The sequence below is a fragment of the Haemaphysalis longicornis genome, unplaced genomic scaffold, assembly GCF_048455015.1.
Source record: "Haemaphysalis longicornis isolate Haplotype H1 unplaced genomic scaffold, Haemaphysalis longicornis Haplotype H1 scaffold_2, whole genome shotgun sequence".
Classification (NCBI taxonomy): Eukaryota; Metazoa; Arthropoda; class Arachnida; order Ixodida; family Ixodidae; genus Haemaphysalis; species Haemaphysalis longicornis.
Genome location: NW_027526295.1, coordinates 192,126,711 through 192,152,186, shown reverse-complemented (window position 1 = coordinate 192,152,186; position 25,476 = coordinate 192,126,711). Strand labels below are relative to the sequence as shown.

General features: G+C 45.7%; 1 protein-coding gene across 2 annotated transcripts; it reads left to right on the top strand.

The window, feature by feature from the left end:
- The first annotated feature begins 3,262 nt into the window (after positions 1–3,262).
- Taf6 (TBP-associated factor 6) lies at positions 3,263–23,921 on the top strand. Of its 2 annotated transcripts, none has more exons than XM_077698995.1 (12): positions 3,263–3,540; positions 3,930–4,016; positions 7,410–7,563; positions 8,449–8,505; positions 11,175–11,338; positions 12,630–12,695; positions 14,491–14,568; positions 15,907–16,008; positions 16,671–16,795; positions 17,249–17,507; positions 18,881–19,051; positions 22,064–23,921. In XM_077698995.1, the coding sequence occupies exons 1-12, from the start codon at positions 3,391–3,393 to the stop codon at positions 22,586–22,588; spliced, it is 1,938 nt and encodes a 645-aa protein (XP_077555121.1). In that variant the 5' UTR covers positions 3,263–3,390; the 3' UTR covers positions 22,589–23,921. The 2 variants fall into 2 exon arrangements, with proteins under 2 accessions (XP_077555121.1, XP_077555122.1); XM_077698996.1 differs by lacking the exon at positions 3,263–3,540 and adding an exon at positions 3,716–3,849.
- The last annotated feature ends 1,555 nt before the right edge of the window (positions 23,922–25,476 follow it).

Below are 25,476 nucleotides of genomic sequence, written 5' to 3'. Positions count from 1 at the left end.
GCCAATAACGCAGAGCCAATCACGTGAGAACGCAGGAGCAGGCAACCCCGCCGGTAAATCCGTAAAGCGCCCCACAGAACTTGGACCCTTTTTGCTCAAAAATGTGCGCGAGGAGCCATTTGTTCAATATTATTAGGAGACACTGGACACTTTTGAAAGAACGCCACGGTGAACATGAAAACAATAAGCACAAAGTCGTCGGCGGCCGGCGAGACTGCGGTCGAAGCAGACGACTGTAGCACAATTTTCGTCGAAAGAGCTCTTTTTTTTTTTTTTTTTTACGCACGCAGGGAAATAATTTTTTCGTACTTCGCGTCTTCTGACGTGCGCGGTGTGATAATTTACTTACCAAGCTTCTACGGCCTATTATGAATGTCCCACTTTTTTTTTTTTTTTTTTTTTTTTTTTTTGCAAGCGCGCCAAAACGCACTTCCAACTTTTTTTTTAGCAGAGGGCTGATGGAATGCATTTCGGCTTCCCGGGCATTACCACAGCGAGTCCGGTAATGGTAGTAAAAATGGCGCACCGTAGCTGATCAAACTGGTCCATTCTTTCCTCCATGAACTGGTCACTGGTCACACCGATCTTTTGACTGCCCCCAGTCGCTGAAGCAGACGACGCGTAGCGCCGGCTGCTTCGGAGCCCTAGCGCGCTGCAAACCCGAAAAGGCTCCTAAAGTACCCAAACAGTGCTCCAGACGTCGACGAGATTATCACAGCCGACCAAAACACCTTATCCACCCCAATCTGTGACGTCCGAGGTTAATAACCCCCAGCGAAATTATCAAAAGGCCGCGGTCAATGGTGTCGCTGGTGTCGCCGTCTACGGAAAACCAAGGAAGTGACCTTTATTTTCGGTTGATACTTTTTGAAACACAGTGGAAAATATACATTCATAAATGATAGCGAGACTTTCTTAGGAGCTTGCGGGTCTGAAAAATGCTGAAAAAGCTTAGTTTTATGTCGCCATCTGCGCGCAGAAAAACATGACATCATGGCTACGGACGTCTGGCGCGAAAATTTGAAGGCTGTGTTTTTTCGCATGGGAGTACGCGTTGCGTTTGACGTTCTTTTTACCGCTTATGATTCCGGCTCCCGTTATAACACTAAGCGCTGAAGGCAGCGGAGCTGACCTCATAAGTTCACATTAAATGAATTTCTTCAAAACATTAAAACCACTTATTTTGTCCCGTGATCGATCATGAGTTCGCTCGGTAGATAAAAAATCCGGCGTTGTCGTGGACAAGAGATGGCATACAAAACTATAACCACCGGATGCACCCCCCGTAAAAAAAAGGGCCTACGGTTTCAGGAATACTAATAGAAAAAAATAAGATGCGACGGAATGCTCGGGCTGACGCCACATTTCTCACGGAAACTCGTCTAAACGAATTAAAGTAACTGAGCTGCAAAGAAAGCTGGGTAAATTTTTGTCTGGTAGGGAATCGAACCCGGTGCCTCTGCGGCGTTCGGCTTACTGAGGCTTACATAAAGTTATTTTAGTATTCTCTATAAGTACCATATTAGCTAGGCGAGAAGCACACTACTCTTCCTGAATGTCCTCTAGCTTTGAGTCACAGAAAGAATCAAAGAGGAAGTGATGATAATGAGAGGGTGCATTTGGTAATTGCTCACTAATGCCTTCGCATCCACGGCACAATAAGAGCTTAGGTGTCTTCGTATTTTTTTTTTATGTTGGTTCTTCAGTTTTAAAAAGCTTCCGAGCAACAGACCTTGGGATTTCAATCAATCAGTCACTCCGTCATATATAGTTAAAATATAAGATGGCCAAAATGTTCATCAATTTAATCGCCAAGTGATATACATGAAACGATGGGAAGAGACGCTCTGCATTGCTCTCAGTATTTGACCTTGATTTGGGCCCGTCACTCGTGATAAAGTTTGAATATGTCTTACACCTTACTTAGTGGCTCTAGGATGCCCCATAGGATATAATGCTACATACCAATCACTTTGGGTAGATTGCTTGTCCATTGGACCGAGTTTTAATTGTTGACTGTCAAGTTATGTACGGCACACAATGTGCACGTTGTGCGCGTAAAAGTGCCTCGACCGCGGGAGCCTTCCAGACACGAAAAATAAATAGTACTTTCACACTAAACAACTTGAAAATAAACCTTTTTGTGATACTTTGGGAGAGCATATGCTATGGTTTATTTAGGTGGAGACGAGCAGTACGTGAAAAATAAACCGGAATTGGAGCAGGTACAGCTCCTAAAACCATGTAACGAAGCCCCCGAAAACAATCTATTTCAGAGCACATGTATTTTCAGGTATGCACTGGGGACATGGGTTCATGTCATTGGGGTTATGGTCCTACGAGAAATGAAAATTGTACAGCACGTACAAATCTGTGTCACAGTCAACTGGTACAGAATGAACACATTCACAAGTGTAAATGAACAGGTGCAAAGCACAACCGGCATTGGGTTTGCATATAATTCAATATTATGCTGTTTGCATGACTGAAAATCAGCTTAATTTAAGGGACGCAAATTATCTGTGCCAGAAAGAAAGAAAAAAAAAAAAGACTAGACATCCTTTCTAGTGGATCTTGATTGGGGTGGTTTAAAATATAGCCGAAACCAAAAGATGTCAGCTGACTGCAATATGCATCACAGCAAGATATGGAAAGCCCTTGGGCCCTTGGGTACCTAGGTGCTGTTGAAACGCACAGCAGACACCGAGCTGCTACCAAATACGCAAAATCCGTAATCAACAAGATCCGGACGGACAATCTTCCCGAATCGACGTTGGATAGTCAACGTTGATTTATCAGGATCTCACAGAAAGTCAGAGTGACGGGCTCGGGTTAGAGTGCTAGTACTAGTCATGGAGGAAGAAAATTTCCTCTTTCCTCCATGGTGAAGTACACTGCGAGGCTTGATTCGAGATTAGCAGTGAAACATGAATGCTACGTGCGAAGCGATGATTATAGATTAGCACAGAAATATTGATAATATGCATAAAGAAGGCGAGGAGTGGAATAATTCGGCTTAGACCGACACAAACGGATCCACTGAATCATTGGTTCTCATCATAAACAGTTTCAATATTTTTAACATTCAAAAACAAAACAATTTTGCGTAAAAAATTTAAGTTACATCATGTTAACTACAAAATTAGCAAATTTTTACAGCATAAAAGTACGTTTGTTAAGCTATAAAAATACAACTTGTTTATAACGCCACATTTCACACAACGAACAGCGCCACCGACATATTGCGGTAAAGAGCAGGCTTGGACTTTACGGAGGCCCCAACTAAAATGGCGCTGGGTGATCGTGGCGTTGTTCGGAAGGCTGCAGGATGATTGTTTCTCCGTGTTCGGGCACCGCATCGGCACCTAAACTAGTAAAGCACTCTTCAACATGGCCTCAAAAGAGTCCAAAACAGTCAGCAACCTTTCGCCGGAGTCCATGAAGGTTATCGCTGAATCAATCGGAATTTCGAATTTACCCGATGAAGCGGCCAAAGAACTCGCGGACGAAATCACGTACCGTCTCAAAGTTATAGCGCAGGTATGTGTCCGATTCCGCGCTTCTGGGCGCCGTGGCCGAGCTGTTCGCGGTCTCCACGAAGTGTGCGAGCTGTTCTCACGGCCGCTGTTCAAGTTTGCCGGCGGAAAGGCGCTTTTTGAACGTGTGTCTTGACAGCGCTGCGACCCCGCCGAGCGCTCGGCACGCGCATTCGCGCGCCAAGCGGTCCCGATTTGAAATCCAACGCCAGGCATGCGCACTGAAAGAGCACGTAAATGAAACATTTCTCCTTCGCCGCATCCACATCCGCCTAACTCGCGGCGCTTTGCGATTGTTTCTTTGCTGTTTCCTGTAGGTCGAGGCGGCAATTTTTTTTCTGCGCGGTAAAAGCGGACGACGATATTCTGCAACCTCTTCGTCGTCTTTTCCAGGATGCCAGCAAATTTATGGGCCACGCGAAGCGAAGAAAACTATCCACGTCGGACTTCGACAACGCGCTCAAGATGAAAAATGTTGAGGTAAGCGACGAATTTTGGGGTAGTGTTGCCGCCGATCTCTCGTCGTCGGCTCCTTGTGCTCGCGTTACCGCTGTCGTAAACGGGACTGCCCGCCCAGTCGCAACACGCGCGTTGTGGAGCTCTTTGCTGACGGAGCAGCGGACCTCCGTTTGCGTTAGCAACTCTTCTTTGCACAAGATAAACGTCACCTGTTGCGTCTTTTCAAAGGAAAATTGTGTTTCGCTGCTTGTGGGGGGAGCTACCCAAGATATTCCCTCGGATCTAACCCTTTGTAATGCTAAGTTCGCCACATGCACAGTATTAGCATCGTGTACAAAGTGTACCGTAAAGTGGTCCCCTCGTAACGTAATGTCACGTAAACTGGTTTTAATCTGACGTGACGTAAACTTACGTTCTGCGGGATGTTTCATTTTCACATTAGACCCCGTTCGTGAAAATGTTAAAAAAAATGTTCATTTCTTGCGACTATGCGTTAATGCGTGAGATTTCGGGCCAACTCGTGGCTAATAAAGGCAGGTTCTTGAAGCAAAACAAGTTAAGTTCATGAACTCTCTCCATACAAGTAGAGCGCAGTAATGCTACCCGCCCTTGCAACTGCTAGTTCCTATCCTTTTTAAATTTGTTTTAAGGCGTGGAAAGGCATTTAAAAAGTCACTATGATGCAACCTTAATGTTGTCTTTCTCAAACTGATGCCTGTAACCAATGCCCACGGCAAAGAAATCCATTTGCACATTCTGTGTCCAGGAAATCTGGACCTCTCCCTTCCCTGTTCTACTGAATGCTATCACACTTAAGGCTATGTTACAATATGCCAGAAGTGAAGCCAGTTGTGTTCCTATATTTGTTGTCATACTGTTTTTGAAGCTTTGATTCCGGAAGCCTTCACCAGTCGTTACAGAATTTATTGGTTTTGTTTGTTTGCTTCATTTACTTAGCTTTTTTTTTTTTTTCAGTGTTTTTTGGTATAAGCATCTGACTTCCTTAGCCTTTTTACCCCTGCAAGCCGTTACTACTAGTATTTTCTTCAAACAGATTCCTTTCTGTAGTGATTGTGCTCCGTGTGACTTTAATACGTGTTTCTTGTGGTGTGCAAGCAAAATAAAAAGAATGAGAGGTTGAACAAGATAACGATAAAAACGGGTATGGATAATGAGGAACGATTCAGAGGATAAAATAGTTTAGCAAAATGTAGGGTAGAAGGGCAGACCTACGAGGTCCCGGGCCCTCCACTTCCCCAACACCTGCTGATCATTCTGTACGACTGTTTCACCACCAGATTTTTTTTAGCGTTTGTTATCTTTTATCCATAGTAATCTTTTAGCAGCCGCTCAAATTTTCAGGTTTTTCTCGTATGTATAGTCATTTTGAAAGGCGTTTTTGGAGTCGGGATCACTGTTGTATTTTCCTGGACTTTAATGTGTTGTTTTCCTTGACAAGTGGGTGGAAACCTAGTAAAGCTTTTCTAAACCTGTAAAAGGTGGGATGGAAAGTCAGACTTGTCCTTGGGCTTTGCGGATTTGCTGTCCCCAATGTTTTTAATGCCATTTGTTGAAATTAGCAGGAATCTATGTTCACCTTTTTATTGTGAATTTAGCTTTGATTGGTCATATTCTTTTATGCTTGCACTTTTTATTCTTTTTTAGGACTTTCTTTTCTCACATGTTTGCACTTAGAAGAAAGTTGGAAATAATGATTGAAGCTAGGTAAGCAGAGCACTGCAAGAAAACGTAACGAGAATTAAGATGGGGTAAGGGGATAAATCGGAGGGAAAAAGGGTAAAGACAAGGTTGACAAAAGAATGTAACTAGAAAATGTAGAAGCTGTTGTCATAAATGTGAGCTTTCCTGCGGGGTTTGGGTGGAGAGGGACTCTCGGTTGATGTCCCTTCGTTTACCTGGATGTTTAACTCAATGGGAAAGGTACTTGTGCTGCAGATAACTTTTTAACTTCGTTGTGCCTCAAAATCTGTGCATCTTTTCCGAAGAAGGGGGTGTTAGTTACGCTAATACTAGTGAGGTTTTTTAATTGCTTGTCCAGTTTTAGTGAAATTCACATAGTTGGTTTGTTTGGTCACAATTTGTGTCCGTGCGAAAAGATGTTCTCAGTTTATCTTTGCACCTGAACTGTTGTACACGTTCCGCACCAGTTTTTGTGGGCTCTTCTGCTCAGCTGTGGTGTCGTACAGGGAAGCCGGCACACGCTTGCAGGCATTTGGCAACACAAGGAGGGTATGCCTGCCTTGTGGCAAAGCTAACTTGTATTCTTCTGAATATTGTTATTGCTATTGCTAATGTCTCAGCATTCGCTAAGCAGAGCAAATGTGGATGACCTATTTCTGTAGAACCCCTTGGAATACACAACTGTATGTTATACCCCTGCTTCACTAGGGTCCAAATGTCATTTGAACCAAATGTCATTTGACTCAAATGGGTTCTGAATGCCATTCAGAATCCGCCATGCTACACTACAATTTCGATGGCATTTGAAAGCTTTCACAACTGTTCGCTGTGCTGTAGTGGCGCTGTCGTTGCCCCGTTCCGTTTTCGTACACTAATACAACAATCAAACTTAAGAGCAGTCTGAGGCAGTAAAATAATATCAAATTAGAAGAGACACCAGTTTTGACTCTAACGCGGTGGCTGTTTGCGTAATTTTGAATTGAAATTTGTTTTTTCATCCATTTAGCCGCATGTTTTGTGCTGTCTGGCTACACTGGTTTGTGTAGCCCACTACACTGACCCACTGGTTTTGAGAGTATGAAAATTAAATATGTTGATTTCATATTTTAAGTAAATAAACAGTGAACAAAGTTCCACAAACAACAATATTTTGTTTGTTTTACATACGGAAGTATTATATTTTTTATTGCCGATCAAAGACGCTTCGTCCGAGAGTGCTTGAAATGGCATTTGAAATCTTAAATGTCTCTCTCGGTGCTCATTTGGCTCGAATGTCATTTGAGCCAAATGGCATTTGAAAACCTAGTGTAGCAGCACAACTTGGCATTTGAGTCAAATGACATTTGGTTGAAATGACATTTGGACCCTAGTGTAGCAGGGGTATTACACTTAAATTCACTTCAATGCAAGGTGACAGAGCTGATGGTTGCTGAAAGGCATTTCGGCAGATTGGTCCCATTCCATCCAACTGCGCCATCTTTCCAGCGGGCACTCGCGCAGCTCTGGCGAACACGCATTTCTGCAATTGTCAGAGAAGATTTCAGTTGTCACCACTGGATGCCGACAGCAGGAGACCCATATTTTATGTCACTTTGTTGGTGCATTGTGCCAGATTGTCTGTGCATTGTCATTGCATTGGGCAATTTGAAAACCTGTTGGCTCACTTAGCGTGGGCCACTTCACTGACTCCTTTCTCGTATTTGTTCTCCCCAGCCCCTGTACGGGTTCCACTGTCCAGACTATGTGCCTTTCCGATACGCCAGTGGTGGTGGCCGCGAGCTCTTCTTTGTCGAGGAGAAGGAGCTCGAGCTTAACGAGGTCATTAGTTCGCAGATTCCAAAGCTCCCCTTGGACGTCTCTATAAAAGGTAAGAAGCGCCTACAGTGCAGCATTCGGCTTTCTCGCGAATGTTCTTTATTTGTCGTCACTAGCCTGTTCCTGTCCTTTTTTTTTTGTAAGTGCAAGAGCGTTAAATTCGTTGTTCCTGAAAAAGCCTCAATTTTTAATCCTCCTGAGTGAAAGAATGCCAGCAATACAAATGGGGACTGGTCTCTGTTCAACACCCAGGCACACTGGCCGTGCACAGGGCGGCTTACCTGGAACAGACGGAGATGCTTCCTTCTCCTTTGCCATCTTGGTTTTTTTTTTTCATTTCTCTTTCTTACACCTTGTTCAGCTGTCTGTGCTCGCTGCTGTTGTACGTGTGCACCTGTTGCACATGTGCACTGCCAGTACATTCACCAGGAGAAGGGGCTTCAATTTTTTAATTAAAACTAAGCTGGTAGCGAGCATTTGCAAGTGCGAGTGTTCTGAAAGGGGCGTAAGCATTAGGCCTTAAACAGAGCAAGAGGCAGGGTCAGGGCTAATATTTGGCATTTTCCCCTTTCGTTTGTTTTTGGTATGATACTCAAATTTCTCACGAATCATGCAGCATGTCTGAAGATGATGAATATTCATTGTGTCTGAGTACAGCTGAATGCATCAGTATTTTTGTTGCATACGACATCAGTAATAAAAACAAAGTACCGGTTTAGTTTGACTGAAAATAAATTCTTGTAACAGAATTGCACATCGTGAAACATTGCAAGCATAATTTTTAAGGGATCTGCGCTTAACCTCATTGGTTGATATTCGTAGCATGTTGGAAATTAAATGCAAAGTGAGTTGTTGCGACTGCGATGTATGAACTCACAGTTTATGCTGGTGCTATTAGCTCGATACCTGAACATATGCACTTGCTCTCTCTCTACAGCTCACTGGCTTAGTATAGAAGGAATCCAGCCCACTGTCCCCGAGAACCCACCTCCTGGTAAGAACGGCATTGCCTGTTTTGTAGCATCAACATTCTATGAAAACCTCGGCACATTTTTTGGTTAGGCTGCTTTGCCATGAACCAGCCTGAAGTGTGTACACACGAGCAGTCCCAAAATGCATGTGCCGCTCGGAGAACTTGTTTCTTAAATGGGACACTGAAGAAATCTGTAAATGCTGTCAAATTGCTCTCCCAGATTGAAGTCCTGAATTCGCAGGCCACATTGTGAGTTTTTTCGGCCAATTTACGGGTGAATTTTACGACACAGTTTGTTCAAAAGTGCCGTTTCCCTCATCATAGCATCCTTTCTACCCATTTGCTAACGTCAGCTAATGTTTTGAAGACCTAAGTATCATGAAAACACATCATAAACTGGTGTGATGTTGTTAACTAAAGTAGCTGGTGCTTTCCATTAGCCTTAACACATTTTTTGGATTACCAGGCTTCTGGTGGACACACAAATCTTTTTCTGTGTGTTAAAAAGTTGTAGGAGAGCAGGGAAAAAAAAAGCCTCATAAATAGAATGGCTTCAGAATACCTAGAAAGTGTAGCAGGTCAATGAAAATTTTTTGTCTCACTTAGAATAATTCAGGACTCGAGACAGGCCCAGTTTGACCTCTGCATTGCGGGAGAAGCGTAAAGTTTGTGCAGTAGTGTTGCCTAAAAGCACTGGATTGTAGCCAACTTCAGCACAAATGCAACATCTCAGGGCTAAAGACCTAATGCGAACATGTGTTTTTTAAACCCTAATATACAGTTATCGACAGTGTCGTGCTTCCTGCCTCAGACTTGCGCCACAGGTTCAGAATTTGTCAAGCTCCCGTTTTTGCTTGCACTGCGTAGACTGGCTCAAATTAGCACACTTTTCATCGTTTATCCGGTTGACAAATCGGTAATTATTTTACAAAGCGCGAAAGAAGAAAAACTACCATGCGCGGTTTGCGGCGGCCGCACCAACTAAAGCTGTGACGTTAGGAGGAGCGGGCACCGTGATTGGACGATGCCCAAGGTGAGCAACCAAACAAGTTTCGGTTTCGGTTTCGGTTCTGTAAAACGCAACCGTTGGCGTTGTTGGATGGGCATTCTCAATAACTCAGTAATCATCGTACCGCGCTTCTGCCATGTTGTCAGCTGTAAAAATGCATAAAGATAAGCCTCCTAGGACGGATTGGAATCGTAGCATTCACTAGCCGAAACCTACGCAGTGCATGAACGCCCTCCGCGTACCCGCAGACGCCCAAATGTCATGCGCTTTTCCCCCATATTTGGAGCTTGCCTCCCTCATGCCTGTGTCGTAAAAAGCGTGTTCGCACCAGGCCAAGGGTCTGTTCATTCTGTCCTGTGCCCACTGCCTGCAAGCAGTCGGTGCTTATGGCAACAGCACGCCAACGAGAACTCACTAGCGCGCCAGTGCCAGCCTGCGCGCGTTTTGTGAACTAGTTCGTGGAGCCATGAACGTTGCGGCCTAAAAAAAGGTGAACTCAATATAGAAAACATCGGCGGAAAACAGAAAAGTTAACTTACAAAAAAAAAAAAAAAAAGCACGTACCCGTGGGGATTCGAACTCGTGACTTGCAAAATACTTGCGGTGGCACACCTAGCAACCCAGACCGCTCGGCCACGGAGCGGGCTCCGCTGGCTTGGGTAATATAGGATATATATTGTACAACCAGTTTACACTTTTCTTTAGTTTTGGCATTTCAAGCAGCTTGGGTGACTATTTGTTGTATTGCGCTCGTGCAGTAAGCGTCGCCCGAGTTTCCACAATAGCTCACGTCTAGCAATTGCATTTCGTAGACGGAAAAGCGTTCGCAGATGCGTAGTCGTGCTGCTGACCGCTGTGCTTGTTCGCCCAGCGCAAAAAAGTGCTTCCCGCACCCTAGTTTTACGCTGTACGGTAAAAATATCACTTGATTTTATTTCCTTAGTACCTATATTGACTTCGCTGACTCTTCTCCCGCCTTCAAGAGGTCTTATATTTTCCTACTGGCATACCAGTCAGCGAAGCGTCGCATGTGCGCTTGTGCAGCGCTTGTGTGAAGCGACCTTGACTTGGAGCTAGATACAGTGTACAAACTAACCAAGTAAAGAAAGGCAAATTCTACCATTCACAAACGTGTCCTGGCTTCGTTTCAACTGAGCGAACGAATTTCGACGACCCGTCGGCGGCCGGCGGATGAAACGCTGGGCCGACTGACTCTGTCTGAAGGCCGGGGAGCCGTGCAGTAGCGCAGCCAATTACCAGCTTATCCCCTCCTGACGTCACACGAAAACGCCGCAGAAAATGGGCGAGCGTAAAGAGAGGAGGACAGCATTTTCGAATTAATTTTTCTACTAAATAAAATCGCGTAAACGAGCCCAGAGTGGTCGAAACATGGCCTGGGGACTCCGGACTACAATTTGCGCAAGTAATCCCGCAATGTTTACATATCACTTCAGTGTCCCTTTAAAACTGGAGCAGTGATGCTATACGGCGTTGTCTTTTTTGTAAAACGATCGCTGACGTCGGGGAGAAAGAATTTAACTTCAACGTGGACTGGTGGGCAAAGGTGTTGTGCCACCATCTTCAGCTCTACATTTCATTGTCCCAATGCACCTGGGGTGGCTGAAAGGGGAAGAAACGAGGTGACGAGGTGACACATGCCTCTTCCGTTATTGCCATGCAGTTTCCAAGGACCTCCAGCGAGTGGAGAGCATCGACCCGGTGACCAAGTTGAGCAAGGTGGTGGTGCCTGGTTCCAAGGTGCCCGGCCTACCCAGCAAGCAGGAGCGCACCAAGCACGTCGAGACGGTCCGCGTCAAGCAGCTCGCCACACACGAGCTGTCCGTGGTGGGTGGCGTCTTCTATTGGCCGAGAGACGGCCGCTGTTCGCGACTCCGAGCTTGTGGAGCAGCTTCAATGTACAACTTTTCCTGGCTCCCGGACTGGGATTTTTTGTTGCAGTGTTTAATCGCGATGTCTCATTGAGGCAGAAGGCATTTACTTGCCAATACAGTGGGTGTTAAATGCATACAGCACGTTTAGTGGGTAATGACTAAACTAGCCGTGCGCACTTTGCGCTAACAAGAAATGCAGACGATCCCTTCATGTGAGCAGAGTGGAACAAACGGGGTACAGCACTGTCCCAAGCTCGCAAGCTTCGCACCGAATGTAGGTTGCGCACGAGCTATCCATCTGCTGATTTCCAGTTCTCAATTACAAGCATGTCAGCTAGCTCTCGGACGCATTCCCACGCTCCACTGAAAATGTTAAAATCTCGTGTGTCATTCCTAATCAGCCTTTCAGAGCATTTACGAAAAATCACCATGTAGCAATTGTGAAAACAAAACAAAAAAAGGATAAAGTGATCACCATCAGGCATGCAAGGGCAAAGCAAACCAATAACACTAGTTTTGTGTGCTGCATATGATTTTGAGGAAGAATTTAGGTCCAGAGCGAAACAGTTGCAGCGAACTACCATGCTCACTGCCACATACTTCCGATTTTTAAGTTCCTACTCCGTCACTCACTCAAGGACCCGTCATCTACTTGCTGAAACTGGGGAAAACGCACGCTCATGCTCGTGTGTTTCCATCTGGACTGCCCCTGAAAGGGGACACAACAAGCCTCTGTAGACGTCCACTTCTTTATTCCTAAGTCCTTGTGTGACAGCTTCCATAGTTGGAGAACTATGTTTTCGATAGTTGGAAAGCTGTGATCAGAAACGAACATGGCAAGCGTAGCACCAATGACGCATTGCAGAAAAGAAAGCAACTGATCCTAAAAGCTCAGTTCCTTGCATCAGCTGCCAGGTTGCGAATGCACTCTGAGAGGGTCAGCCAAACTGTGAGCTTCTGTTTGTTGTGTTTTGCAGGCTTTTCGATGCGGACTGTCAATTTCTTTTATGCTAACCTGGCACTCGGTGCCTTCCACTCTCCCGGCTGCATAGATTAAAAAAACATGCAGAAAGCATAGAAGACTGTTACAGCTTGCCTAAGGTCTATGTTTGAATTCATCACAGCTACTCTATAGCGGCTATGTAGGCAGGGCATGCCTGGCAACTGTTTTGTTTTCTCAGCTCATGGTATGGGATGGGCCGCACTCGATTCTGAATACCCACTGTTGTCTCTTTTTGGAACAGGAGCAGCAGCTTTACTACAAGGAAATTACAGAGGCTTGCGTTGGATCTGATGACTCGAGGAGAGCGGTAAGTGCTAAGAGAGGGTTTTTGCTCCTTCTTTTGCTAGGTTGAAACGGGGGGCTCGAATAGGGAGTTGGGCTAGCTGGCAGGAGTTTATTTTCGGAAAATAACCCACATAAAAAAAATGATAATATGTGTTCTGTGTCGAAATGAAGGTGAAACTTTTCTCTTTATTCTTTAACGTATAAAGTCTTCAGAGTGGTCCATTCTATGTACTTACATAGAACGGGCCACTTTGATAACACTAACATGAAAATATTGTACAGTTTTTGCCTAATTAATTAATTTTGGGGTGGCCTTATGAAGGCATAGCTTTGTTACTCAAAAAGTGTAAAGGCTATCCTTGAACTGATTTCAGTTTTGTTGTAAGAATGGTTAACTACATGAAGGCTTCTGTTTGATTAAATTTGGTCCATAATTTCCCTTAAAGGGACAGACAACTGATTTTTTTCGATTATATTTTCTTTATCCCAAATGAAAGGGCATCGTTTAAAACACCTTAACCTGAAGCAGTTTTGCTGATAGCGCCCTAGAACTTTTGAAATGGGAATTTTTAGATCTACCAGCTATAGGTGTCCCACCAACAAGGAATGCTTGCAACCGTGACAGTGATCCGTGTGGCAACATACTTTTAACTGCACGTGAGGTTAAAAGAAGTATCTAAAAACTCGTTCCCGGCTAAAACAACAATAATATGCTACCTTTGCTATTCCTTCATGTGGTTTTCGAGTCACGTGTTGAAATCGACAGAGTTGTTTGTGCACGTAATGTAGTGTCATGCTTAGACACTACGTTTCGCCACCTTGCAGACTTCATAAATTTGAGTGCAATATTAAAACCATTTCCACCTGTTTATTTAGAAGTTCCCTTGCGGTTGCTGGCTTTCATGTGAGCTAGACAACATGCACTCCACAAAAATCAGTTGTCTGTCCCTTTAAATGGGCTTTATGAAAGAAGGCTTGCTTAAATTTTTATTACACTGTTTACTGAAGACTATCTATATCTAGCCTGTTTTATTTACTCCAACTCTGTGTTTTTTTTTTCTTCTGGTAACCATTTAAGGGGGGACATGGCTCTTAAAACAATTTTTTAATTTTTAAGTAAACTCTGTGAAACTTATCAGTCTTGCTGCCTTTTTTCCACTGATTTCAAATATGCCAATATTTCTTGAGGAAGTCAGTTAGTTAGCAAAATAAGCAGAGATAATTAGTCATTTCTGGAGGAACAGTAGACAAAACAGTGTTGGTCATAAAACTGTAATCTTTATATTTTGTAATACTATGAACGTTAATGAGTGCAATAAGTGAATCGGTTTATTGATGCACTGCTTGGAACTAATTTTACAGCTCATTAAACTTTGGTGTTTGAAATGGGCATTCAAAATGGTTCGATATTGCTGGTGCCACCAAGGTTTAATGAGCTGTAAAATTAGTTCCAAGCGGTGCATGAAAAAACCGATTCTCTTATTGTACTCATTAACGTTCATAGTATTACAAAATATAAAGTTTACAGTTTTATGACCAACTCTGTTTTGTCTACTGTTCCTCCAGAAATGGCTAATTATCTCTAATTATCTTGGAAACCAATTGTCTTACTCAAAAAATAATGGCATATTTGAAATCAGTGGGAAAAAGGTGGCAAGACTGGCAGGTTTCACAGAGGTTACTGAACAATGAAAGGAAGCTGTTTTAAGAGCAGTGTCCCCCCTTAAAGCTTGTGTAACAGACTTGTTTGCATGTCCATGTCCCCTGAAAGTTTCGAGAACGTTGAGGTAATTAGTCGCCACCTTTTGTTTTTGCAGGAAGCGCTGCAGAGCTTGGCCTCAGATCCAGGGTTACACCAGATGCTACCACGACTGTGCACTTTCATCTCGGAAGGGGTATGCGCAGAATTTAATTAGGCTTTTGGCTAGTGGCCCTTCTGAAATCTGGAACGGAGTGGGCAAATTATTTCAAACAATGTATACCTCTAGGGTTTTCAAGTTTAATGAGCAAATTATAATTTTTCAGCCTCTGTGTGAAGCAGTTGGGCATATAACAAAATTCCTCATTGAACAAAACAATTTCTGGCTCCTACACTGATAAAAAGCCTAGAAATATATTTGTAGGTGTGGAGACTTTGGGTTCTTCTAGGGACTTAGGGAAATTTATGTCTTGCATTTGGGGATTTTCAAGATTTCAGCATCTTGGCCATCCTGTATTGGGGCGTGTGTTCTGTGCATTCAAGTACAGGGGAACTGTAGAAACGCAGTGCAGTGGCTGCTTCATCCTATATTTTATCACTTGCGTTCATTGTTTTATCTTTGTTGTGCAGAGAAGTCGCTGCAGTGCTTAAATTGATAGGTTAGTGCGCTGAAGATAGGGCTGAAAATAAGCACACAGTGAAGCAGTAATAACAGGTGAGCAACCATGTGTTGCGAACTTGAAAGTTTTACTATTCAGGAACTCTTCTGACAGTGTTATTTGAGAGCACAAAGTTTGTAGGCACAGGTGCGTCAGTCAGCTTGGTCATGTCAGGCGAGCTTTTTTTTTTTTTTTTTTTCCATATGATGTGCGATTTTCGTGACGAATTTGATGTCCCTGCAAAATTCTGTGGTTGACTTGTGACAAGCAACAGAGAAAAATCAAAAACTAATTTTTAATGTGAAAGCATTCTTATGCTGTTGTTTCCCCTCGCTGAAGTCTGTCTGCCCATCGGTAACACGTAGCACAAGGCACTTCGTGGGTATGCGTGGGCAACACGGGCCGTAAGAATGGGCATTGTCGCACCACGCCACAGCACGTGATAACATGGCAGTCAGGTTTGTCCAGTGTGTGGGATGGTGGGGTGTAATGTGGATGTGGGATGTGCGATGCCTCCTGGGAGAGAGCAAGCCATGGATGCGGAGTAATAGCGTAGATAGCCACGTCCCTCCTGACATGGAGTGTACATGCAGAGGTGAGCCGCTGAGAGGTCCAGGGAACCTCTATGACACTTTTTTTTGGTGATGTCGAATTCCTGGAAATATTCTTGGTTGTCCCGGGAAGTCTGAAATAGTCCCCCTGCAGTACTTGTTTCAGGGTTGCTATCAATTGCTGTGAAAACTGCACGACTGAAGTCAGCGTCTCATTCGTAGCTTGTCTTCTGCCATGTTTTGTTAAATGAGGTTGTGGCCGTCTGTATCCTGTCGTTAAGCTTGCTGTACTGAGTGGTGTCTCTCCTGTCATTCTGATTTCAGGTGAAGGTGAACGTTGTGCAGAACAATCTGGCATTCCTTATTTATCTCATACGAATGGTTAAAGCACTGCTGGATAACCAGACGCTGTACCTAGAAAAATATGTGAGTACACCAGCAACCTTCTCTTGTCAGAAGAGGGAGGGGTGCAGAAGCCTTTGTGTCGGGAGTAATATGGGTGCTGTATGCTCAAAGCATTACAGATTGTGGGGAAGTTGTATGTAGGGGAAGATCTGTGTGAAGAAGGACAAGCAATAACATATATTGTCTGTCAATGATCCCACTTGAAGCAAGCGTTGTTCAGAAGTTTAGTGTTCTTCAAAAAAAAATTTGTATCGACAACGTTGTTGCTAGATGGAAGCAAGCAAGAAATTCCCTGTTGGTAATGGCTCCTAGTTACGTCGTCAGCTCTTTAAGGCAAACTGACTCTTAAGATCTTTTCCTAAACAGTGAAGGCTCACGAGTTCCTCAAGGACAACTCAAAATGGAAAATTCTTTTCAATGCTCTGCTGCTATACCTTGTGCATTGGGTGTGCAGCGGTTGTCAGTTACTGCGTAAAGTGTTTTGCATTTGCGAGCAGCAGTGCCTGTCGGGGGGCAGTTTCATTTGTGAGTTGCCCCCTTTTTTTTTCTTTGTACTTGTTGATTCCCCCTAACATGTCTTTACCGCAAACTTTAATTTAATTGAAGTTTAATTTCTGCCTCCCTTCTTATCTCCAAATGGATGCTGTGATGCATACTGAATAAATGCCCCTGGCCCGTTCCAGCTTCACGAGCTGATACCGTCTGTCGCAACGTGCATTGTTAGCCGACAATTGTGCACAAGGCCCGACGTGGACAACCATTGGGCGCTGCGAGACTTTGCCTCTCGGCTGATGGCGCAAATTTGCAAGTGAGTGGTTGCTGCTGTCGTTCCTGTGCTCACCCTCTCTCTTTCTGTCTCCCTTCTTTTTTTTTGTTGTTGATTGATTCTAGGTTTTAACGCGCCGACGCAACGCAGGCAATGAGGCATGTCGTAGTGGAGAGCTCCGGATTATTTTTGACCACCTGGGGATCTTTAATGTACGCCGAAATCTCATACACACTTCATTTTTTTACCTGCTGAGGTAGAGCAGTGTACTAAACTTGATGCACAAACTCTGCCAAGGATCTGTATTTCTTGAGGGCTTTGCAAAGCAGTCAACTGTAAAGGAAGCATGTCTGAAAAGGAAGTTATCGAGGTAGTTATGCAACATTGCTTTTCATCGACAACTTGTCGGGTACCAAGATTTTAAAAATTTGCCGGGTTATCGGCCGCGGCCTGCTTTTAACATTCCCCTTTACTCCCCCTCCTGCTATGTCGCAGGAACTTCAACACGAGCACGAACAACGTGCAGACGCGGGTGACGCGCATGTTCAGCCGGGCGCTGCAGAACGACAAGATGCCGCTGGCGTCGCACTACGGGGCCGTCTCGGGCCTTGCCGAGCTGGGGCCCGAGGTGGTGCGCTCGTTCGTGCTTCCGCGCGTGCGCGCCCTGGGCGACAAGCTGCGCCAGGGCCTGGAGGAGCCCGGCGTCTCGCCCGTCGACAAAAAGGCCGCCGAGCACATCAAGCAGCTGCTGCTGGTACAGTCCCGTCGCTGATTGATGCTCTCCCTTTTGGGGTTGATGCCGTCGCATGGCGTGCTTGCAAAACATTTTGATTTGATTTTAATTATTGTGCCAGCAGATCAGTCAGTTGAGACTTGACTGTACCTGCACAACCACGTGGCGTTCCGTCGTATCAGTGAAAGCAAAGCGACATAGACGAGGGTCTCCAACGTATGTCGGGAATGTGTGACTTCACGCAACTCGCAGGATTTGGCAAGGGGTGACAAGGTGCTGGCAGATATCATTGGCCGATGCATGTGGTCGTTACTTGTCACCAGAATGGGGCTTTTGGCAAATAGAAAGCTCCACTTGTGAGAAATGGCTGCTGGTACGGGCAAAAATTTCACTAGAACTTGTCATTTGTGCCAGCAGGGAAAGGGGTCTTCAAAAATCTGCCACGATGCTAATCCCAAACCTCTTTAGTCGGCCCAACCTGACAGAACTTACCTGTTATGAATACTTTGGAGCCTGCACCATGGTGCGCTTTTCCTTATTGGTACAGTAAAACCTCGTTACGAGAGACACTGTTACAAGAGACACTTGGTTATAAGAGACATCTGAATGAAAGTGATTTGGTTGGTTTTCCTATGTTCCAAACATTGCATGCAAGAGTGGTTACAAGACACATGTTTTCCGGGTTCCTTGAGTGTCTCTTGCAATGAGGTTTTACTCTGTAAGAAGTCGGGCATCACCCTGCTAAGGCAAAAACCGTCACCGAGATGCAATCCTGTGGAGGCAGGGGTGTCAAAACAACGCAGACATGGTATTTTGACATCTGTGCCATACCGGCACCCTTGGGGCTCAAGGTGATCGAAACCAAAACTAGTGATTTTCGTCACGTTATACATTTGAGCCCACTTCAACACATCGGGAAACGGAAATCAGTTCGTTATATCTGCTTTTCACTATATCGGTACACAAAATCTATGTATACAAATGGTAACGGGAAACGAAGATTTGTTCGTTACAGCTGCTATTTCGATAAAACCGGGTTTGCTAGAAGTGGGCTATACTGTAGCTAACTATTTACTGTGCATTCATGTATTTAAACTGCAGTTTCCAAATTGCTAGGCCGATGACCATAGATCAAAGCAAGAAAAGTAGACCCCATTATTTGGAACGAGATGCTCAACTCACTGTGTTTGCTCCTTTGACTTGATCGGAAGCTCCTAGAGTGGCCACAAATCATCCTATAACCCAGGTTGTCGTTTAGGTTGTGCAGCCCTTGAAGCTGGTCACCATTGCGGGAACCTCATCCCCCATCAGGTTCATTTCCAGGTCTGCCAAGGGGCAGAGCGATTTCTCGAAATGTGCGGTCGAAGTGTGCCTAACGTTTTGTCCCTGCGCAGCGGGTGTTGGCGCCCGTGCTGAAGGCGACCCGGACGCCGCCCGACAACGCGGAGGAGTACCGTGCCGAGTACGGCTACCTGGGCCAGCTGCTGCACGCCCAGGTGGTGAGGGCTCGCATGCAGCCCACCACCACGGCCTCCGTGGCACGCACCACCCTCACCGTCACACAGGTGCGCCACTGGGGGCAAAAGCATTCAAAGCCCCGTCGGGAATTTGACCAAGTGAAAATCACTGGGGGAGGAGACATCACGGGGAGAGCCGCAACACTGGCGATGACCCAGCACGATAATTACCGTATTTACACGATTGTTGGTCGACCCTGTTTTTTTTTTTTTCTTTCTTTCTTGACAATCCAATGTTGGGGGATTGACTTAGAATTGAAATCGAACCATGAACCGCTAGTAACGGCGAGCGAAACGAGAAGTCGGGGGTGCTAAGAGGTAAGGACAGCTTTGCACCCTTGTTTCCAGGGTTATGGTCAAAGCGTAGCGTGTTAATTTACTATTGCATACATTCTGGCGTAAATAAAAGGTGATGCCGACTTTGAAAGTTGGCATTCTCGATCTGTGCCCTTTGTCCACCGTACTCAGAGCAACTAACCTCCCACCATCGCCTTCGGAAGTGACTAAACAATGTGATATGATTGTGGCTGCGTTAGCGCCATACATTGAATCAAGGGATTCGCTAGTACTCATTTTGTTTATTAGAGATGAACAAAACGTTTCTTGAATATGAGTAATGTGCTCACTAATAAAAGGAAATCGCGCGAGGCCGCTTCCGTCAGCCGCCATGTTGTTTGTTTTGGTATCAAGCGGCAGTGGCCGCTGCCGGTTGCTCCGATGGTTGTCATCTCGCAGCAAATGTGTTCTTCCCGCTCAACCGACAGTACATAGTTATTCCATGCTGTGGGTTGAGTTTTTTTTTTTTTTTTGTGTAACATTTACTGTGTGCACCACGAGTGCACAGCTCTTGTGGGAGCATCGATCTTTGATGGAACAGCCGCCGTATATGGGGTTTTGGTAGTTGATGGAAGAGCTTCTCTTTGGGATACGATTTTCTGGGCGGCGCCGCTCACATTTTTTTCTTTTTGAGAGATGCAATTTTGGGGGTGTCGACCTACATTCGAGTCGACCTACAATCGTGTGAACACGGTACAGTACCTATCAATGAAGTGAATGGCTTTGGCCACAAAAAATGGCATTGTGGGGAGGAGCTTAGGCAGATGAACCAACACTCATTAAGGGTAAGTAAGTAGTTGTGTGGACCTTGGTACAGCCTTCCAACAACCAGTAACGTCTAAGCAGCTCTCATGTACAAGATCTCAGCTGTGGTGGGCACATCCCTCAAGTGCCGGTTAAATGTACACCCACAGGAAATGTTGCTCATTTGAGGTTTTAAGTAGCACAAATATCCCTGAAATCTTGAATAGAGGCACAAAGTGTTAATGTATTTTTTATTGATAGCGGGCCTCTTCAGCCTGCTTCACTCCAGCGATATTTCGCTTTGACTAATCCGTTTCTTGTATCGTATTCAATATTGTAGGCAAGTTTCAGTACACCGCTGTGCTCCCCTTAAGACTCTTGATTGGATTGGCTTATTTTGAATTAATTGAAATTTTATTCTGGTTTGGGGCCCTGTTCAGAATTTGTCTTTAGTGCCATCTGAAAAAAATTCTCCCGCATTTCCCCGAGGGGGAGAATGTGAAAGTGCGAATGCACGGTTGTCGGCCCGCTTGCGGCGCTTGCGCTCGGCCCCCGCAGCCCACCGCCTCGCCGCCTTCTCTTCCATCTCTTCCATCGGGTTTGTAGTATCACGTGTACACCACGCAGTTATCAAGCCGCTATAACGCCGCTGAGTCGCCAACGCACGCCGCTGACGACGTAGTTTGAATGCGTTAAAGATATAACGCGCGTCACTAACACTGATATCAGCGTCGCGTCCGTGGCTTGGTTGGTAGAGCGTCGCACTGCGGCCGCAAAGTCCTCGGATCGAAACCTGGCGCCGGATGCTGTTTCTTTTTTAAATATAGAGGAGCACTGCGGACGCCGCCGCCGACGGCGGTGGATGGTTTGGGGTCGCTTATAAAGTGCATTCGCACTTAAAATTGACTGGGTAAAAATTTCTTCTCCCACCATAAAAAAAAACAAAAACAAAGAAGTGGCCTTTCTCATTTGTTTCTGGCTGCTTTACGGTTATGGGAACGAGCAAATTGGTGTATACAGTCTAGTCCACTTATAACAATATCTAAGTGCCAAGGAAATCCCATCGTTATAACCGATGATTGTTATGTGCGGGTTGCTAAATAAAAAGGCGTAGCAGAGCTCAAAACATTTTATTCGCAGGCAAGCAAGGTTGTACTTCTGCCTATTTGGGGAAAAGAAGCCATACTCGGTCAGCTTTGTTGGCTGCACATGAAGCTGGCGCACATCCTTTTCAAGAGCATCTATAGGCGCTTCACCTAGCTGAGCGAGGGTCCTACCCAAATAGGCTGTGCAACTGCGTCGTCAGAGTTGTCACTGACGCCGCTGTCCGCAGCACGTATCCGCGCAACGATCGCCTCTTCAGTGAGGCACTCAGACGTTTCCAAAACACCGGCCCTGACGTCTGATCCGCGGAAAAACGGAGTTGTGTTGAAGTGGCACCCAGTCAAATTCAAAGCAGCTGGCACGAGGACGGGGCCAAAGCGGCGGCATCAGAAGGGGTGCTTGGAAGGAGAACTGTTCCCCTCCTCTCGCATCCTCGTAAGCTGCGCAGTTGACTCGTTTTCTGAGGGGTGGACGGGACGTTAGGCACATCGCGGCGCATGGGGTCGGCGTGAAGAGCCGGTGGCACCTTGCATTTTCGGTGCTTGCTGTAACCAGATTCAATCGTTATATCCGATATCGCGGCACTGGAGCATTGTAATGAGCGGTTTATTTTCCCGTGGAAGGCATACAAAAGCGGACGGTGCCATAGCTGTTCATCGTTATATCCGATATATTGTTATAAACGGTATCGTTATAAGTGGACTCGACTGTACTATGCTGCTTAACCAAAAAGTGATATTCCTTCGCATTGTCCACTTATTGGTTTTAAACACGCCATTATATGCTGTATGCAAGCATGATGCTGAAAATTTTGTCAAGCTTGGTAGCAGTGGAAAGGAACGAATGTTTATTGTTCTGTGACGGTGATTTTCGCAGCCCTCCCGTCTCCTCCAAGCGGCACCACGCACGTCGTCTCTGGTGTCGGCGCCTCGGGTTCCCACGGCCACGCTGACGGGCCCGCCGCAGAAGTACGTCATCGTCACCTCCAATCCCCCTCCGCGCCCGGCGGCGCCCCCCAGTCCACTTGCCAACGCAACCACCAGTGTCATCAACAACGCCATCGGTGGTGGCACCGTGAGCAGCACCGTGGGTGCCACGCCCACGCTCGTCAAGATCGTGACGGCGGCACCCACGGCGCAGGGCAACGCGCTCCAAAACAAGGGCGTCACGTCGACAGCGGGGCCCCTCACCAAGGTGGTTGTGGTCACAATGGCACAACCCACTGGCGTCGCAATGAAGGGCATCTTCTCGACGCCAACATCGTCCACGGCGGCAGCGCACTTGCACCAGCCTGCCACCGCCCTCACCGCCGCCACATCGGACTCTGGGGGTGTCAACGCAACCGTTCAGATGGCGGAGGTCAAAGAGGAGCAGGTGGACGAGATGATTGATCCGTCTTGAGACGAGGTGGAGGGCATTGCCCTTGGTTTCACTCTGTTGTGCACCACAAACGCCCGGCCCCGCGCGCACCGGGACACGTCGCCGCGGCAACGGGTGCCTTGGAGTGTTGTGTACATACGCGGTGGAAAACTGTGCTCCTGTTCTGTGCCACTGCCGCTGTGTGCCCCGTGCGCGCTACTATCCCTTTGGTTTTTCTCCCCCCACCCTCTTCCTGCAATTGATATATATTTTTTGTTGTTGAATTTGTTGGTTATCGTTGGGGAAATTTGTGGGGACGTGTCCAGTCGTAGCACCGTGGGTTACGGGAGGCAAGGAAAGGGATAGGAGGTTTCTTAAATGTATTTACGCTGCATCACACCATGGGAATGAATTGCGGCGGAAGTGTGTTGAAGGGCAGCGTGCATTTTCAATGGCTTTCAACAGCATGTGCCACATGTGTATAGTTTTTCGAGACTCGCGGAGAGAAAAAAATATATTAGGTTTTTTTTTTTTTCGATGTTCTTTTACTCATCTGGTGAATGTATTTTGGATTTATACTTTTTTGCTGAAGTTGAGGCTGTACAGTGAAAGCACTGGGTTGGATGATGGCGCCCTGTGTAAATGATAGGCACAGGAAAAAGGGCGAGGGAAAATTGGCGTGTTAGAAAACGCATTGAGCTCAGTTTCGCTTTACCAGGGGTGGCAAATGAGGTGGCTGCATAGAACGCAAAAGTAATTTCCGTATCGTCTGTCATTGAGAGGCCTTTAGGTGTTCGTTCACTTGTTACCCAGTGTAGATATGATTCACACCACACGCGCTCTCATCTGCGATGTTTGAATGTTTTAACGTACCCGCTGGCTTTCTGCGACTGTACGGATGAAATCTTTTTTTATTTATGGCTTCCCAACACGTCTGGCCAGCAGGCTTGTTCAGAGCTCCTAGGAGTACCGCATTAAAACAACTTATGTTTTAACCATTGTTCAATAGGTACGGCCACTGTCCAGCCTTCATGCCACTCGCTCTCCCCCTCCCCCCACCAAAGAGCAGACTGCGACGCCTATTGTGCTGCCTCCTCGCACTCCCTGTGTTCAGTGACAATGGCCCATCCATTTTGTTTTCCCCACGCTTGCCCACACTCCTTGCTGTGCAAATGTGTTGGAGAGATATTTTTCGAGCTTTTTCCTTACATTACTGTGCATAAGGCGCTGACGATGTATTTGTTTCATCATTCAGCTGTGTACAATTTCTTGCACTGTTTCATTGTAAGCGAGCGAGAGGAAGGAAAAAAAAGAACATGATTTGGGACTTACGCCATGTGTGTCGTCATGTTATAAATACCTGCTGCTACTTGTCCTGTTGCCACGTTTGTACATCCATAATTTTAAGAAGCCAACACCTAAGGGAGTCTATGCGTGCATGCGCATGGAAAAGCTCTTTTACTTTCCTAGTCGCTTCCTTGACTCCGTAGAGCAAGTGTAAAGCACCGTGAAGCGGCCTCAGCCGCTTGGCCCAACTCAACCTACTGGTAGGGTGCAATCCTACTCGGGAAAGAGAAACGAGAGGGGAAAATGCCAGGCTATGGCTGCAAGAAACTGGCTGCAAGAAACAAAAGGAAAAAAATAATCTCAAATCTTACCTTTTAATGGTGAATGATGAAAGACGATGAAGGCTACTGACAAACTTTTTTTTTTCTTTTGTGCATCACTGCCTTTTTTTTTTTTTAATGTGCGTGAGCGTACATTCCTACTCTACAAGCTTCCCGTTGCAGGGCATGAATCTTGTCAATCATGGGTGCGTGTCTTTGGAAAACAAACATGCCTGTGTTTTAATCTTGGCACAGTGTTACATGCCCACAGAAGTGTACTGGACAAGCCTATTCATAAAGCTGCTAATCAAACACAGTTATTTTGTTCAGTCAACAGCTTCAACCAATCAATCACAATAAATGTGCTGGGGCTTGTGCCATTTGAAAATGAGTAAGCCGATATTTCAAGCCACCAGTGGCAGCCGAGAAAGCGTTGCCAGGCAATGTCGTTGTGTCGGAGTTTGAAGCCTCTCAATCGAAACTCGCAAAGAGAATGAATGCCGTGTGCGCAAGAAAATGCGGATGGATGGTGTGCGGCACTGCAAGCGGGATCATTCAACAAAGTGCATCGTCTGCTACTGTGCATAACCAAGCGGTGCTCTCCATGCTCGTGCACTACCACTCGCACTAATCTTAGGGGAACAGCTGCCAATTCTAGATGCCTCGCCCTTGAAGATTTGTGTTGCGGGTTTATGAGGCTTGGTGATAAAAGCTGGTACAACGCCAAGAGTTAGGTCAGCGTGTCAGCTGTCACGGTGGAATAATGTGCATAATTGCGCTGTCTTGAAGTGGGCTAAAAAACAGAATAATTTGACTAGCAGCAAGAGAATAATTAGATAAACGGCCGCCGTAGCAGTGAGAACAAGTACTCATGCTAAGTACGGGTTCGCTTCATGAAACGACCCTGTACTTTTTAGGCGCAAAATGCCTTGGCAAATTTGGTATTTGAGCTTGTGTGCGTACGTGAACACTGATTCAACTAAGATATGAAAAAATAAAGCGTACTTGAGTACTGGTGTTTGAACCCAGACCACACAGGTTTCAGAGCGGAAATCGTGATTATGTTCCACTACTGTTTTTTTCACCCACGCCTTTTTTATTATTTAGGTACCAACTTTAGCTTGCATGTTCTAAACCATGGGGTTTGAAGCTCCAACCAACCGCGGTCACCACAGTTTTTCCTTTCATTTTGTGTGTGCGGCTACAATTACTACCTCCGTTGTAAGTGAAATTTTACGACTATGCAGTCCAGAGTAAATTGCCGTGGTTTGTACAGTTTCCTCAACCGGACTGAAAAGTGGCAGGCCTGGGAGCTACCATTTT

What these genes read in the sequence shown, in the direction of transcription:
- Taf6 (XM_077698995.1), top strand. Translation starts at nt 3,391, where the DNA reads ATGGCCTCAAAAGAGTCCAAAACAGTCAGCAACCTTTCGCCGGAGTCC. An exon ending in TCAAGATGAAAAATGTTGAG is followed by an intron (nt 4,017 to 7,409) that starts GTAAGCGACGAA and finishes TGTTCTCCCCAG; the next exon opens with CCCCTGTACGGGTTCCACTG. An exon ending in ACATCAAGCAGCTGCTGCTG is followed by an intron (nt 17,508 to 18,880) that starts GTACAGTCCCGT and finishes GTCCCTGCGCAG; the next exon opens with CGGGTGTTGGCGCCCGTGCT.